Here is an 18,634-nt window from a genome sequence, read left to right on the forward strand (position 1 = left end):
ATAACAATAATGACATTTCCAAATACCATGGAGAGAAAGAGCTTAAAAAAGAACATTTTAAGCCAACATAATTTTTATTGTGTAGATGCATTTTTTTAATGTAAGATCTTTAAGTAAATGAGATTTTGAATTTGAATCCTGTGCAAAAGTGCATACTTACAATCGATACTAATCTAAAGCTACAGTAGTTAGTGTAATCTTGCGCTTTTATTCAAAACTTTTATCTCTTCCAAAATCTTCTTGGTCATTCCATACTCATCTTTAGTCTGTTAATATTTCTAAGAGTCTGTGAATATTTCTCTTAAAGTTCGGGAAAGATTACCTTTGGGAGCTGATTCTACAGACTTGCACCTGTCCATAAAAATGATCGCCGATATTGCGACGTTCCTCGGCGTCTGTAGATGCACTCGATAGTTATGAGTCGCATCTGCCTGTCGAGCAGGTCTTACGTGTATAACTCTAGGTGGAGTGATATAGGCCAGTTCGGAAGAGCATTTACCGTAATGGTATCGATAAAAGAGAGTCAGGTTTACCATCTTCCTTCTATGCGCAAAAGTGTCCACCATTTAGTTATCTCTGTATCTCCTATAAGGCATATGGCCCTCTCCTGGATATAATCAAGCAGCTTCAATATGTATTTTGGTGCAGACCTCCATATGTGGAAGAAATACTCAAGAAACGGACGAATCTGAGCCTTGTAAAGCGTTAAAAGCTATTGCAGTGTATACAGCCTTTTCATTTTAAAGAGAGTTTTTGAGATGCCGCTTTAGCTATTCCGCTAAGACATTTTGATTACAACGTACAGACCTAGTAAGGGAACTGACGAAGACAGCGGCAAAGTAAACCTGCACATATTAAGTCTTGGGGCGGTAAAGGCAGCCTAAGTCTTAGCTGCCTTAAACTCAACTGTTTTCGAAAACTATACTGACGGCTGCTAATGATAATGGTGAAATCTCGGACTTTCAAAATTTTCTGGTTGAGAAGTTTCTCCATTACCTTGGCGATTGGCGGGATTATAGTAATCTGACGGTAACTGATCGGCATCTTCTTTTTTTCTTTTAGGTATCGATTGAGTCTGCGCTAGTTTCCAGTCTCCAGGGAACAGACCTCTTCTGCATAAAAGAAAAAATAGTTGTACAACGATAGCGTCAGCAAACATTTTTAATACTGTTAGCGAGAGTCCATCAGGGCATCAGGTTCAATAAGTCTTCCTGACTTTTCCATTAAGCTCATTACAATAGAACCATCTTCCTAATCAATGGTGTAATTTTTGACCTATAGCAACCTTGACAAAATGCTTTTGCTACAGGCCAGAATGATCCTGATTCATTTGGGCAATTAAGACGTTTGTTTTTCACTTTCTCATTATATTTTTTTCGCACGTATCGATTGTCTGCTTGCACACATTTCTCAGGGCAATAAAGTTGACACGATTTGTAGGGATTTGGTCTTGGAGCCATTTGCGACAAGCAGCATTTTTGTTGTTAACTGCTTTGGTACAACTTTATCGAACGACGGTTTGCTGCCTAAAGAGCTATTTAAGGTGTTCGGAATATAAGCCTCCAAACCTGCCAAAATCACCTCTAAAATCTCGCTCGCACACGCTGTAGGATAATTGATCCTAAAATAGACATCATTTCAAGAAAAGGAAGAGAGTAACTATTTTAAATGTCACTTCCGCGTCATCCTGCACCCAGTCAACACGTGGTCGTTCTTTTCCTTTCCATCCTTCGAATTCCTTTCCTAAACTCTTTCCTACCCCTTGCCGTCGAATATAACGTGCCTTTAAGAAGTAAATTTAGTGAAATTATTAAGCCCACTTCCGCGTCATCCTGCACCCAGTCAACACGTGGTCGTTCTTTCCTTTCCCATCCTTTGGAATCCTTCCAAGACCCTTTCCTGCCCTTGCCCTTTGCCAGTGGTAGCTGAACCTATTCACGCCGGTATATCGATTCGGAGAACAGGGTAGATACCCGACAGTTTTCCCAAATCTCTAAATCATGCTGGCAGATTGCCTTGTAGCAGAAGCCATTAAAACTAGCAAGTCCAAACTTATTTTAAATGTTTCAAGTTGGCTGATCTTTAATGAAAACTCCTGAGTTTTTATTTATTGTTTCATATGTTGCGGTTATTAAAGTGATCTGATCTATCAGAGATTCTGATTGACTCCCGTATAAGCTGCTTTAGACTGTTACCAATCGCAAATTACTCTGCCTGGCGCTTGTCATCATCTGTTTTGTTAGTCATATGTCAACCGGATAACATTGTCGCGCTAAAGTCTCCCTTATTAACAAGTTCTACACTTGGATAGCTTGCTTGCAGATCGTCGATTTTATCAGCAAGGTCGGTGCCTTCTGTAGTGTATATCGCTGGGTAGTCTGTAGAGGAAGCAGAAATACTTTGTGAATCTTTCGGTTGTCATTTTTATATTGAACCACATAACATCAAATACAGGGGCTTCCAGAGCTTGTTCCCACTGGTAAGATATGTCACTTCTAGTTTTAGCACAATCCCTGAAATCTTCAAAATCTGCTTCTCAGTCGCACCTCGTAATAAAAAAAAAACATCGGAAATGCAATTCCGTACAATAGCCTTGAACGCAAACCTTGGCTCCGTATCCCTGCGTCTCTGACATTACAGATTCGCGGCAACATCGCAAAACTATCGGCGGGAGCCACAAGAGGACAGAGAGGCGTAAACCAGCCGAGTGGTGACGTCATGATCCCCTCGTCGAACCCCACTTCGCTCCGACGCATACATACGTCGTTCATTGGCCGATCAACAATTACATAATTTACTTTACAAGTTGCGGGTAATGACATCGCATCGCACAACGCAGATAGACACAGATCTAGAGAGAGAGGGAAGAATATGCGTTTGACGAACGACACTGGTGGAACAAGAAAAAAAGGTGACGTTATCGAACGAGAGAGAAAGGAAAAGTTCACGTTCTCGTTTTCTATTTTTGTAGGTTTGTTTATATTTATGTCGTCCGCGTTTCAAAACAATAATAGATTTACTGTCTCGTTCAGTGGAGATAAACTGATGGAACCGGAGGCAGATTGAGATGTGGATTTGTTATTAGAGAGAATTGCAGTAGTATAGGAAGACAACTTAGAAAAATTCTACACTATATATTGCTAACTTTAATACAGGAGATTACTAAACATAAAGCGTAAACAATCATATTTGCAAGCAAAATCGATTCAATACCGATTTCCAAAAATCTATTTTCGACCCAACAATAGCCAAAGACTCCCAATCAAGGATGGAATACCTTTATAAACTACCAGATTTATATTTTTTTATCCGTGCTATAATGGTAAAGACTACATAGCACAATCTGGTAGGAAAATCAAATATCTATAAGTATGAAAAAATATCCACAACCTAGCAATCGCATGCTGAGGCTTAATATACCGGCCCAGCGAACAGAAGTCATGGATGCGAAAATCAATGTATTAACTTAAAATAGAACTCAAAAGTAAAAAAAAAATGAGGTAACGGTAACTCCCGACTACTAGAAATATTTGTTTTCACTGTACTTATTTACAACTATTTATGTCTTATTTAAATCTCGCGCCAATATTCCCAATTTTACTGCACTAAACTGACTACCAGTGGCGACGCAGCTCCTTATATACTCGGCTGATCATTCCGGAAGATTCGCTGACTTCGAGACATCGTGCGTTGTGCCACTTGTGTCATTTCGGAATGACGTAGAAATAGCTGATTGTATTGTATTAGTACATAATCAATTGTAAACACAAAAAAAATCGTCCTTGTAAAAAAAAACCAAAGAAATTAAATTTCATCTTCTTCGCGTTCACTCTCTACACTTGGTTCTGGATTGCGATTTCTAACAGAGTTAGGCATTGGTAAAAATAAGGACTTATGATGCAACTTTGAGGGAATTATGTTATTAATACATATAGCTTCATGGGTACTTACTTTCAAAGGTCCTTGTTCCGAAAAACTCGCAATGTTCTAGTTATTTAAGGTGATAATTGAGTGAATTTTAATGTTATTGTTGGGTTTTTTGTTTAAACTAGTATTCTATAAAAGTTATTGCATTATAAAGTATATGCAAAAAATCAGAAATTCATTAATTCACTTTTTCACTCAAGCAATACAAAACAACATATAAATCTTAAAACATAACCTAATAAAAGCAAATTTAGTTAGCACTTAGTCCAAACAATAATAAAAATCTTTTCACCCAGAACCACGAACTTAATAAATATACCTGGACTGCAAATGCATATGGCCACTATACCCAAAAATGACCGCTGCCTGGTGACCGCCATTTTTATAGTGCCTGTGTCCTTTTGATGTTGGTCACTCCGAAAATTTTCAGTGTTTCCAACAAAAAATTATTAAATAACGGTAATGAAGTTGACACTGACGTTTGACGTGTGACCCGTCGCGTACTAAATTTATTTTTTTTATTGACATTGTTTTTTAACCATCTTAGATATGACTGATTCTAAATAACATTTTCAATCCTGAGTATAGCGGATTGCTTAGTTTTTGGTGATTTGTAAACAACACGTTAGGGTATATCGACTGCATCAGGTCTGCATCTTACAGAAGTACAAGAAAAATCTCAGATCTAACGCAACTATCTTAAATTCTTAACTAAATGTAACTTTCTATTTTGTTTTTGTAAACATAACCTCTCAAAAACTTTAATTGTTTTGTTTCCCTACTATTGACACAACTGAAATTTGTCAGAGTGACCAACATCAAAAGGATACAATCACGCAAAATGGCGGCCACCTAGTAGTGGTCATTTACTTATAGTTCAGGTATATTTATTAAGTTTGTGCCCATTTAGTTATTTCTGCATGGTTTTTCGGACCAAATTATTCCATGTATAGGTAACACACTTTCCACATAGATAGTGGACTTAATTTTGTGATTTTTTAAATCGGTTTATGATATTAGTTAAAAAATGGAAATAGAATTAGGTAATGACTTTTGCCACAACGCCGACTATATATTAACTAAAGTTCGACCCAAATTCAACGTAGAGAAGACAAGTGGCAAAAGAGAATGGCAGGAATTGTGTCGTTCTATCCTTAACTTAAGAATTTGCCTATGATTTGCGTATGTCCATACTTACCGAAGAAACACCCAAGTAAGTATTTTGCCTATAGTGTATAGCAACTCCGCCTTCCCAAAACGCATACACCATCGATCATTAAAAACCTGAACATTATCAACCAACAACTCGACTCATGCAAGAGAGCCCTATATTTTGGTAGCCCTATCCGAGGACAACACTGCAGAAGTGATCCCTATCCGAATATCAATCCGTTGAAACGCATGTCTCAAACCAAAATTATGTAGACAGTAGCGACAATTTTATCGAGCTGTTATGGTAAGAGCAAGGTGAACAGTGTTCCCTAAAGGGCAGCGATCCCAAAAAGGTGGTCAGAGTTGAATCTTATATTGCTATCACATTTCTTTCGATAGTATTGAATGATAAAGCCCGTAATAAAGAGAGAACGCGACACGGAAGAACGATAGAGTGGATATGGAAAAACTCTAAACACTTCCGAGAGGATCAAAATAGACCTTATAGGTAAATAACACTCCCAATGTTCAGACTTCCTTGGACAAGGGTAAGAAACAGTACCAGTTGTGGTATAACACCGATAGCATAGTAGTTCCAATGAAAAGATCTCTATTTAGCATCCGTATCAGGGTAGAGCATTTCTACCTAATGCTACAGGTGTCAGCTTTAGGGCCATGTCCGAACGAAATATGCTGCATCGCCTACAGTACATTGCAAGTGCAGCCAGGATGATATCACTCCAGAAAGAACACCCGACATTTCGGCCACTTGCCCCTACTGCATCGGAGACCCCTCATCTATATATAGAGCAAAAAGTGAGATACCGAGCAAGTTGCTTAAAGCTCTCCCAAAACAGCTTTTAGTAGAGAACCCAGTACAATTCCCGTCTTTATTTCATTTTCAACCGAAAACCTAACTCCCTAATGCTAATCATTCCTTTGATGATTAGCATTAGGACACCTTTCCACAAGTATTCATCAATATTAATCGTCCTTTTCGAAATAAACCTAAAATTTAAAATTTCTTGGAGCAGCTGACATTTTTATGATCCAAGAAACTTGCCTTAAACCCCAACACAAGTTTTCCTTCGCCAACTTACCTGCAGAATCGACAGACTGAGAGGTGGCTCTCTATGGCATTCTACGGCACTTATATATGCCTCATTGTGGTTGACACTCTTGACTCGGTTCAGTGATTCAGATCATTAATCGGATCACTTCTGATCACCTCCCGATATACATCGAAGTTAGACAAACATCTACAAAAGATTCAGGCAAAACACCGTAGGTGTTTCTCTTCATCGGGTCCTCTCTTTATAAACGCTCCTTCCCTCGACACACCTTTGGAGATGCTAAGCTGAACTTTAAAAGCTGTGCAATGTGTGAAGAGCACTACTCCAATTACGATTAAAAGGCGTCCTCCGTCCTTTAACAACACCTGAGATCGCAATCTTACCCCTTCCTGAAGATTGAACTGCACACAACCAACCGCAGGGTCAAAACCATGCTAGGATGAGCACATCAACGAAATGTAGCAGGCAAAACTGAATAAAAAAGAAATCGAGGACATTATCCAACAGTCTCAAACACTCTTTCGGCTTGCAAAAAAAAGTAGAGGGAAAGGAGATGAATTTTCCGACAGTTTTTAGAGTGAGTTTTGTCTGAACTCCTCCAACAATCCCGCTCGCGATGCTTCCCTAAAGCTGAGCAATCAGCCTCTTCCTATATGGCGCTAGCAACGTATAGCCACAAATGCAGCCAAGGGCACACATCCCACGTAACTCGATATGAAGGAAAATGTTAAAATGACCGGCAATAAAAAACGGAGCGCGATCTTACAGGTAATCTACCGCGAAACCGTTCAGCTGCATGCTCAAAAGTTTTTTCAACCGTGGGGAAAGTCGTGGAAAGGCTACTTCTAAGGGATCTAGAAGCCACCAGTAAAAGACTGCAGATTATCCTTTTTTTGGATTGGATAATTTGGATTCAGGAGGGAACATTCCACAATGCATCTGCTCACCATTCTACTAGAACATCTAAGATGGAGCAAATCATGATTACCATACAGGCAAAATCTTCCTCGACATCTCTAAAACATTCAAGAACATTTGACATCACTAACATGCAAATTCTAACTTTCGCGTTTCTGCCAACACGTATCCACATCTCGCCAGACCCTATCTCCCCACGTAAAAGACGAACCAGAACTTACTGACAAAACACTGATGACATAGCCATTATAACATCGGCATCTGATCTAATTAATGACATTAATGGACACTACTAATCCATGAAAAACCCAAGCGATTTTGTTTACCAATGGTCGCACGTGACCTCTACAGGGGAGGCTGAAGTTGGACCATAAACGTTCGGTATCTCCTTTCATCATTTACACCGCTTTATTCAGTTACTCACATCTGGAGACTTCTTTGACTTGATAGATGAGCTTCGTCCAATTCTTGGAAAATGTTAATTCTAATCCCTAACGCGCTTCAGGAGTAAAACAATAACGAGAGTTATTGTTTTCTTGAAGTTGCCCTCTTTCGTAAAGCATATATAGCTTTCTCTAATTCTGAAGTTCGTTTTAGAAGTTTTCAGTAGGATTACCTTCTCTAGCCTTTATATATTTGCATCAACGATCTGCAGATTTGTCAATAAATACGCTGAGTTCTAGAAGCATTATCTTGGGCCAGTTCGTATGGTCCAGATTTGCACGGTAAACATAAAAAAATGTGTTATACAGAGAACCTTTTTACAAAGTTACTTTTTTTTAAGTAGTCAATGACGTATTTATAATGGATTTCTTCTATTTTTTTTAAATAGAAGAATTCATTCAAATTAGAATTCTATGTTTTTGACATACTCTATATTCGTGAAAGCTCATAGTTTAGTGAATGTCTATTTAAAAATTTTGGAAGACTTTTAGAAGAATCGATTCATAGAACAAACATGTGAGTTTGTTTTATAAATTTCAACAGGCTGTTGATACAATAACCACTCATACGAGGAAAATGTTTCAATTACGGTATTTGTGCTCTCTTGTAACTCGCCCACAATTGGATCAAATCAAAAAAATACACTTAGAAGAAACAAAATCCGCCGCAAGTACAATAGTCATCCCTGTAGTCACGAGTGCAGCTAATTTAAATAAGAATTATAATTTGTTGATTCCTTTCCATTGTTTATTTTTGTTATTAGGCGTTTTAAAATGTCCACATACATTGAACACAACATATAATAACTATTCTAAAAAAATAGCAGTGTTATTTTATGTTTTAATACACAGTCTTTGATTGTGGAAATATGCAGAAAAAAGCAACATATCTTGGTAAACACGAATATATTAGTTTTAAAATTAACAATGAAATATGAGTATAAAAAATAATTCTAAGATTAATTTTTAAAAAATGTTTTGCTAACAAACTGTAAATTGGGATGCTAAATAAATACTTTATATAAAAATAGTTATTTAATAAATGTATAATCGTTTCAAATTTCTGGGCAAGGAATGACATAAAGTAATATCAAGAAAATACTGAGCATTTTAAGGTAATAATATAACAACATTTTATTTGTGCGTTCAATATAATTCATCGGTTTCTTGCTACTGGCAAGCATACAAAATAGTGTTAAATATTTATACCTAAATTATAACATTTTTAAAAAATATTAAAATAAGTTAGTAAAATTATTTAAAAAAAAACATCGTTATAATAATATAATAGTAAAATTTTCGATGTTTAATGTCTCTTGTAAAGACGATAAATTTGACAATAAAATCCGAAATAATTATTAGATATAGAGAATAAAAGTTTTACTCGCCATATCTGCAAATATGAGGTCAAAAAACTCGCTATTATTAGTAAACTTTAAAGTTGGTGCATTTATTGGGATTTTCATTAGGGCGATCTCAAAATGTGAGTGTGTTTTTAAAATAAGAATTTTTATTTTTTTTTCTTCTCAAGTTGAATTTCAGCTCTATTAATCACAGTTAGGCAACTGTCTAATCACACAATCCATATTTAAGAGAAATAACATATCATAATGCATTAAAATTAATTTAATTGACGAAATACCGAAGAAGAGCTGAAAAGTCTTCGTAGGTCAGTTATGGGGAAACAATATAAAAATTGAAAGTTTGGTAAAATAGTTAAGGTCCGTAGTGTTAGAATCATCAAAAATATTCTTTAGTTCTAGCACTTTTGATTACACGATAAATAAACGATAACTTATGTTTTTGATACTAATCTACGATTCATTCTGACATATTCTGATAAAAGATTCGTAGATCTACAGGTTTTCTTATTTTTATCTTAGTTTTTAAGGCGGAATCTCATTATATACAGAAGGAAACAAAAAGTCCAAGATATAAGTGTAATTTAACTTTTAAACAAATCGTTTCGGTATCATATGTGTTCAAAGTGAACGTCAATAATTCAAAGCGAATTAAGTAAACATGCTACCTTATCTAAATATGACAGAATTCGGCCAAATTTGCTGAAAGAGACCTATAATATAATTTGAAACAAAGGACGAAACGCAGTCTCGCAGGCTCAAAACTTATATCATACAGGTTAAAGATTAATTAAAACAGGTTACATGTTTCGCAAATTAAGCATGAGCAGACCTAAAATATACAAAACCCTCACTGCAAGAAAAAGTTTTTTAGACCTTTACACACATATATTATTTATATGAACTATACGACAACGTTGGAAGTAAAATCGCTTGACAACATACGTTTATAAAAAAACTGACCATAAACATTGAAATTAAATATATAACAAAAATTAAAAATCAGTTATGAGGTTTAAACCAATGGCTTCCACGCCTGCTCATTATAGATCAGACTGTTACGCCGTCGCGCTATGGAGACATAATATTTAATTCAGGAGTAAAAGAAAGTAAGCGTAAGACTAAGTAGGATTATTAAAGATGAGTCTTGGCTCGAAGGTGAAAATATTTTTTTACATTTATCTACGCATGTTTGAATTGGTCTTTAGGGATTTCTATCTTTTCTAGAACGTTTAGGTAGCTTTTTACTCTAGTAACACTGGTGAATAACGACACATTTGCAGGAACCGAAAAACTATGGTCTGTTGACAAAGATGGGTAGCAAAAGCACACTTAGTTTCTGAAACACTAAGGCTAAGGTACCCTTTACCCTAGTGAACACTCTTTGTTCTGATTGTCCTACATAAACAACACATTAGAACCAATATACCCCAAACTTTCTTAGAATTAGTTGTCTTAAAAGCTATAGTAACAAAAGGGTTAAAAAATGTGATAAGTTGTTGGGAAATATTACCACAGTAGCTTAACCATATAAAATGTTGTTTAGTGTCTATATAGGAATTTGAACTAGTTATAAAATTTAAAGTAAAGTTTGTTTAAATCGTCTAAAGAAAAACTATTATTTGAAGCAATGGCTTTAATTATATTGTATATTTTTTTTAATTTAGAGGAAAACATTATGTCTAGTCGTTTTACCTTACATATAAAAAGAGTTTAGAGTAGGTGGATGATGTTTTTGTTCTGTGAATGGGTAGTGATGAGGTTCTTACCGATTTTGTAATTTTCTATCTATAATAATATAACATTTACTTTAAAAAGAAAATCGGATAAGAAACTACCTTCTCATCTTTGCTTCTTCAAAGAAACTCTACGTTAATTTTATCGCCTTTTAAATTACCTTTATCGAAAGCTCCCTTTTTAAAAGAATACAATATAAGTAATAAAACACTTTTCCTTTAGATGATATGTAGAAACTTTACTTGACATTTTATAATCGGAACAAATGCTATGTTTAATAGTCTTTGGCTGTTCAGATAATGTTTTTAATTTATATTTAAACTTCATCTTACAGTAAGGTGTATTGTATATTTTACGTCTGTTGATGCCTAATTTATTTAGTGAAATATGAACGTTTATGTAAGTCAATCTTTAATTGTATTATAAATGTTTTTGAGAACGATACTTTGTTCTTCGTCGTTTATTTCAAACTATCAAAAATACGCTTAGAATCTACCGCAAATTTGGAGAATTCGAAAATAGACAAGGCGATTTATTTAAAATAAACAAGATCATGTCTACATCCGGAATGATAAAAAAACATTTTAATTATAATTTCCCGATGGACCTCAGAATGAATCAAATTTTCAACATTTTCATGCGTTTTCCCACAAAAGACCAGCCTGTACATGTTCTTGTATACGTAATAACTTTTTAAAAGAAACACGTAAAAGCACAATAATTACATATAAAAAATGTTGATTTTCTAAAGCGCCATGCACAAGCTACATAACGCCATCATTTTTTTTTAAAATTAGTATGTTATAGTTAAAAAATCAAATGGCAAAAATCAAGTCTGGAAAACGAAAAAGGTCAAAGGTTGCTTTGAAAGCCAATTACATGTACTTTTATTAAATGTCCGTCAATTATTAAAAAAAGAGTCAGAGCAGGCTAACCCAAATATAGAATATTAATTTTTTTTAATGTAATGACCAAAAAACTGTCTATCGCCGTTTTAAGATTTATGAATACTTAAATGAACTTTATATTTTAGGGTTATAAAGTACTAGTTAAGCCCTTTAAAATAATGTATCAGTTGAGCAATTTTTGTTTTTGAATTTTTATCTAAAATTGGGCTCAAAATCCATTTTGACATCTACAACTATCATTTTTATAATAAAACAGAAGTCATATTTTAGCGATCTAGTGTCTTATGTGATAAGCCTTATGTCCTCATTTCTTCAGACAAATTAAATATCGAAATGCAGCTCGTGCTATTTCATTGTTATTTGTGCGAGCTGAATTTGTTTTCTATTTGTGCTTATTTTATTATTTATATGGATTTAATTAGGGTTTTGATAGTTTTATAAAGCAGAAGTGGCTGAAAAATGTGCGAATATTATCCTAATGCCAGGTTCTTAATGTTTCTTACCAACGGAAACTTTAATATGTGCTTTCCTTTGTCTAGAATAGACCTATAATATCTAGATATGGATATTTAGTTTTTGTGTCGAATTCAAAAACTATCCTTTTATACACTACTAAAAATCATATCGTAATATATCTACCTCTATTAATAACTGGACCATTTGGATTATCTGGATAATTAACAACGCAAAATAATATCAGCAATTTGTATGTTAGACACACCTTAAGTACCAGAATTTTAGCCGAATTATAGATATTTTTTTCAGGCAGTTTATGACATTAATTTTCAAAGTTAAATTAGAAAAATTGGAATAATTAAATTTATAGATTATCAGCTTTTTTATTATGAGCAATTTTTTACTTATGTTTCTTATTTTTTACTTACCGTTCACCATAATTTGATTTGAATTTAAAAACAAATATAATTTTTGTTTGAATTTCATAGGCAATTTGGGTCATTTTTATTTCTCTCATGTGTCATCTTTCCCTTATTCCAGGCAATTAGGGTCAACTCGTCTTTGTTTTTCAGGCATCTTTGTTTTTATTAACAGTATTTTTTTTGTTTCAGACAGTTGATAATGTAAATCTTTTGATCTTCTAATTGAAATAAAAACATAAGTTCTACTGCCTGGAAGTTTTATTTTTATTTGTGGCAGTTGACGTCAATGTTCTCGTTTAAATTAAAAAATGCGTTTCTTTTTAAAATTTGACTTTATTTCTCTCCAAAGTTGTGTTTCCTTCCTTCCAGACGGTTGGAGTTTTTTCCAATTTTTTTTCCAGGATTTTTGCGTAATTTTTATTTCCATTGCAAGCCATTTTTAGTTTCTTCTAGGCAATTGAGGACATTTTGTATTTTTATTTCAGGCAATTTGCGTCACGTCTATTTGCTTTTAGAAACATTTTTCTCTTATTTTAGGCAGTTGAGGTCTTATTGTGTTTTTTTTTCAGACAACTTTTTTTTACTATTCAAATTTCTTTTTCAACTATTCAAAAAAAATTTTAAAAAAAAAGTTTTTTTTTTAACTTATTTTAAGAAAAAAATGTATTTATTCCAAGCAGTTGAGGACGTCAATCTTATGATCAACTCATTGAAATTATAAAAAATAATTATACTGCCTGGAAGGGTTTTACTAGTATTTCAGTTATTGACGTAATTTTTCTTATTTACTGTTTTCTATGAAACATTTTCTCCTTATTCCAGGCAGTTAGGGTTATTTTGCGTCTGTTTTTCAGGCAATTTGGGGTATTGAGGATAATTTAGATCTAGCAATCCAAATTAAATTTAAATTAATATTTTTTTTGCATTCTTAAACACCGACAAACATTCGAAATAAGACATGAATAATTAATTTTTTTACTACTTTTGATATATTTTTCAATTTACACTACGGCTTTACTTAATATCTTTAACTTTCAATTAATAGGAGAGGGACCCAATGCAAGCTTTGACCTTCAAAATCGCAAAAACTGAGAGTTGTAATACTTTTGAATTTTTGCATCACGTGGTCATTGACGATAACATACTAATAATCCTATGGTTGGAACCTTTGGTGCCTTTCTGAAATGAGTTTTAATCTTCTCCCGAACATGCTAACATTGTTAGCGACACACGTGTCGTGAATAAATTAAAGGGTTTTGGCTAGTGGTAAAACTGTTTTGTGATTTATATAACATACTAAGTTTGTAGAAAATTTGACTGAGCTATGCGATTTCATAGTGTGCTCCTTTAAAAAACTTGTTTTTTCCAATGGTCATTATTCAATAGTTCTACACAAATTGAATATCATTACATTCACAATTTTAAGATCAATATCACAATTTTAGAATAAGGCCAAAATAGCAGCGGCAATAATACGACAAAGATGCTACAAGGTATACAGGTTAACTCAAAATAAGAACAAACTGGCGTAAAAATAAGAAAAAAACTCTTCGAATGAGACACATAAATATTTGAAATATATGAAATTCAGGTTATATTATAAAGACTTGATCTTGAATCGGATTTTATCTAAATCAGGGGCATTTCATACAAGGGGTGCCAACAATCTAAATTTTTTTACAGACTTTGTTTAGCACAAAATGATTAAACACAATTATCTTCATTTGTTGAACTGTAAATGTATGAAAAAATATACTTGATTAAATTTTCTTATACATGATAATAATGGACTTTTTCTAGGAATTTCTACACTGGGCTTGTCGTCAATTTAAACTAAAAATGCCCTTTTTTATGCAAAAAAGTCCAAATTTAATTTTTTTTGCTAAAATCGTAATAAAATAAAACTGTAAAAAAATTACAATCCGATTCACCAATAGTTATAAAATATTTAAGTAAAAAAAAATTAAAGAGTTTGTAGGCGTTGTTCCCTTAGGAAGCATTTCTGGACATATATTGATAGGAACTTTTTGACGAACACAAGTATTACGCCTTAAAAGTTTGCGCTTACTTTGAAATTAACCTGGATACTTCAATACAATCAACAATGGATATAAATTAAATGAACTTAAATTAATAATAATAATTATACGGGACTGTACAGAATGATACAATTAAAATAACAAATAACGGTTTCAATTTACACACAGGTTAGTTCGATAAAATTATAAAAAACTTAAAAAAAATAAATGCTGCAAAGAATGTTAACACAACAAAAATAAAAAAATAACATGCAATCTTATAACAATGAAATACTTAATCCTATGGACGAATATTTCAGGTCCATAACGAGGTAGGCATCATTCCTTCAACGGACGCCGCAGCGGGTGTTAACTCCTCTTTGCTTAAGAAATTTAGAGGTAGAAATACCAAATGACCCTGAATAAAAATGATACTGATTAAATAGTATGATATAATGGGATAAAGGGATGAGTTAGTGTATGGTGTACAATAAGTTTGATCCGATCCAAAAGTTAAATCGTTTTGGAGTTAGAGCTTTTTCTTTTCTTAACTTTGATTAATCAATTGATTTTTACAAAAAAAAAAACAAAAAAAACTTAGTTTGTAGAGGTTTGTAACCCCCAAATATCGATTTAGTTATTCATTGTTAATATCTGGACAAAAAATTATTAAAATCCCTTGGGAATTTCAGGAGATACGAGCATTATATCGATAAAAAAACATAGGGACCTGTGACTATAAATACGTTTCTGGCGAACGACATACGGTGCGTTCTCGATTTTGGTTGCTGGATATCGATCGAACGCTAGCTTCACTCACAGAAAAATAGTTGAAACTATGGCGCCAACCATTTTTTTAAGCCGAACACCCTGTAGTCATGACATATTTTACAATTCTACGATATATTCTGAATATTTCTTGTATAGCATACCATATGCCTAAAGTCAGCGATTTGTCAAATTTGACTTAATAGACTAATGAAACATACGATATTAAAAAATATAGATATACAGAAATCTCTCGGATTCAGGTAGAAAATAAAAAAATTATATGAAACTTTCCTATAAAAAAATTTCCTGTAGGCCTTCCTTACGAAGATACGGCCCCTTAAAGATGCCACTGGAAATCAGTTTTTCTTGAATAACTTTTGAAGTACTTCGTATAATTTAATAAAAATCTTACGCGATCAACACTACTAAGGACCTCTTAAAACGGAGTCCTTAAAACCCATTTACCTTGTTTATTTTACGAGGGGCGGACTAGGTTGTATATTATAATGCTTAAATTTTTAACACCCTGTATGATAAAGACTTTAAAATAATAAATATGGATAGCTTGAACCTTAAACTAAAGAAAAGGCACTCTTGTTCATTATCGATAAAATGAACCGTTTTGGAATAAAAAAAAAACAATTAAGGAATCACTGTTTTATTTTAATTAAAAAGAACCATGATATGTTTTTTTTCAGCGATGCGACAGTTATTCAAACAGGGAGTTCCATTTTAAGTTCTTTAATCTGAAAAATTACATGTTTTTAAAAATGCAGTGTGGCTCTTAGAAAGGCACCTTAACGAAATTGGTTAAAAAAGGTAGGTTCAACTTGGGCTCCGTGACGTCTGATACACTCGCGGGTACGACGAATCGTGGACTGCTGTAATCGCCACAATAACGCTGGATTGTTCCTTATCACAATGAATCATGATTCTCTGTAAAATTTCCTCCCGAATATAGACAGGAGTTGAACACACCAAAGTTTTGAGGTGACCCCCATAGGTAAAAAACCAATGGCGTTAGATCGGGGAGGCAATGTATCCTCGTCTACTTATCCAACGGTTTGGAAAAACGTTATTCAGGTGATAGCAAAGCTGAAATGAGGTAGGGCTCCATCATGCATAAAATACATGTTTCGGCGGATCGCAAGTGGCAAATGCTCTATTAAATCCAAAAGATTAATCTGAATGAACTCCAAATAAAATTCTCGATTCAATCGTGCCGGTAATACGAATGGCCCAATAAAAAAATTGCCAATGATTCCTGCCTAGGGAAATTCTTGTCAAATTCTTTGCTTTACATCATCAACATTATTTCGTTTATTCACATAAACTTTGTGCTTCAAATGGCCCCATAAGAAAAAAATCTAATAGGGTGACCTTGGCGGCCACTCGATCGGTTCTCTTCGTCCATTCCATCAGTTAGTAAAAGTTCCATTAAGAAATTATCGAACAGCGATGGCAAAGTAAGGAGGTACATAAAGTCTTGTTAAAAAAAACATCTAGGTATGTCACCGTATTGTCGATCAGGGAACAAAACAACTAAAGCAGGAATGAGTTCAAATTGTAGAAAGTGCAAGTAACAAACAAAAAACTCTTTATTTTTTCGAAGAACCAATAAACGGAGAGCGTTACTTGGACTTTCTAGAGTTTGAACTTATCCCTGCTGTAGTTTTTTTATTGAGATTTTTTATATAGTGAGAGTTTACATAAATCTGTTGTAAGCCAGACAACTTCTAGTTTTCAAACACGAAATTCGTTAAAGAGATTAAAAAAAGTGGCCGTCCAAGAAAAACAACAAAAAAAAGTGAAATTAAATTGCCGTATGATCCCACAAATCGGCAAATAAAATTTTAAGTAAATTGCCTGGTGTTAATGTTAGTTCAAAGACGCCTAAGGGAAGCACGAGCAGTAGAAGAGCCGCTGAAAAGACGCTAAACAGCATAAAAAACCAGGCAACCTCGCGAAAAAAATATTTTAATTAGACAAAGACTGGAAAAAAGTTCTTTTTACTGATGAAAGTAAATTTCATTTATTTGGGTCTGATGGAATATGGTGGGTACATCGCTCAGAAGGCAAAAGATTTGATCCATACTTTACAGTATACAAAGCCTGCTGTAAAGCATGGTGGTGGATCCTGCATGATATGGCGTTGCTTTTCTGGGTATTGAGGGTAATATGGATCGATTTGTGTATTTAGATATTCTAAAAAATTTAATGTTACACCATTTGCTGAGGATAATTTACCATTGCCCTTGATATATCAGCAGGATAACGACCCTAAACATAAATCAAAGGTAATTCAAGAATGGTTTTTATGAGAAAAGATTAGGGTTACGGTATTATGTTGAAATATATATATATATATATAAGTATTATGTTGAAATATTTAGTAAAAAAATTAGTTCCTCTACTTTTGTCCCTAGAGTAATTTGTTTATTTAAACAAAACATAACTTTACCGAAATAAAATCTTTTAAAAATTTGTTGATTTTCATTATGTATAGAACTGCATTACTCTCGGCATATTCAAATAAAGCCTAATTTTTTAAACTTTCTCTACTTTTGTCTGATAGTGTAGGTACCTGACAATATCCCATATGTCCATATAGTAAATCATTTGGAAATAAAATATTTTAATTTAGTTATTTACTAAATTGAGTATTACTTTATGCAATATTTTAACCAACCTGTATGCTTTCCAACATTTTTTCGGCTCTGGAAAACTCCTCCACCCATAACGGCTTAATTTCGTTGTTCTTTTTAATATCTGTAAACGTTTCTACATTATCGGAAGGCAGGCAGTGAAAAACTTTTTCATAAAATTCGGTATTTAAGCTGGCAGTTTTATACCAACCCTCCCTAGAAATTGAATTCTTGTATTACATACCAAAGTTATAAATCGATATTAGTAACAAACCTGTAAAAATAATCACTAATAGGATCGGCAACATCAAATTCGATAGTATCACAATCATTCTTGTTGTTTAATAAACCAAGATGTTCTTTAAATAAATATTTTCGTAAACCTCCGGCAAATTTACCACAAGGATAAGGCTTGCCGTCCATAATTCCATCTTCAAATGTTTCATCCTATTAAGAAGTTCATGATTATTGTGATAAAATCCCAATACAATAACTCATTAAATTATTAACGTAGAGAATAGATTTAATTTAGAATTAATTTAGAATATTACCTCTATGATAACCGCAATTTCAGAATCCCTCTTCCCAATCAGCGACCTATCGTTAATATTGGCTGATCCGCAAATAACAGTCTTGTCATCCACTATCATTAATTTTGAATGGACGTATATTAACTCTGTTAAGGGTTCAGAGTTTAGCCGCGAATGATTTCTGAGCCCGTAAAACGAGATGTACTCAGAGGGATCATCAATTCCGGCTGTTTTTAATCGATTTAAAATAGCATCTTTTCCACTAAATATTTG

The 18,634-nt window shown here is 33.6% G+C and overlaps 1 protein-coding gene across 1 annotated transcript in view; it reads right to left on the bottom strand.

Annotated features, from left to right (window-relative positions):
• Positions 1-12,944: 12,944 nt before the first annotated feature.
• LOC126738404 (phospholipase D2) overlaps positions 12,945-18,634 on the bottom strand; it is a 28,889-nt gene continuing 23,199 nt past the window's right edge. Inside the window, exons 16-19 of the mRNA XM_050443721.1 lie at positions 18,383-18,623; positions 18,106-18,278; positions 17,876-18,047; positions 12,945-14,833 (exon numbers count right to left, since the gene is read on the bottom strand). Of these exons, the coding sequence (XP_050299678.1) occupies positions 14,732-14,833; positions 17,876-18,047; positions 18,106-18,278; positions 18,383-18,623 (688 nt within the window). The 3' untranslated portion in view covers positions 12,945-14,731. The remainder of the gene's footprint in view (positions 14,834-17,875; positions 18,048-18,105; positions 18,279-18,382; positions 18,624-18,634) is intronic.

Source organism: Anthonomus grandis, chromosome 7, assembly GCF_022605725.1.
Source record: "Anthonomus grandis grandis chromosome 7, icAntGran1.3, whole genome shotgun sequence".
Classification (NCBI taxonomy): domain Eukaryota; kingdom Metazoa; phylum Arthropoda; class Insecta; order Coleoptera; family Curculionidae; genus Anthonomus; species Anthonomus grandis.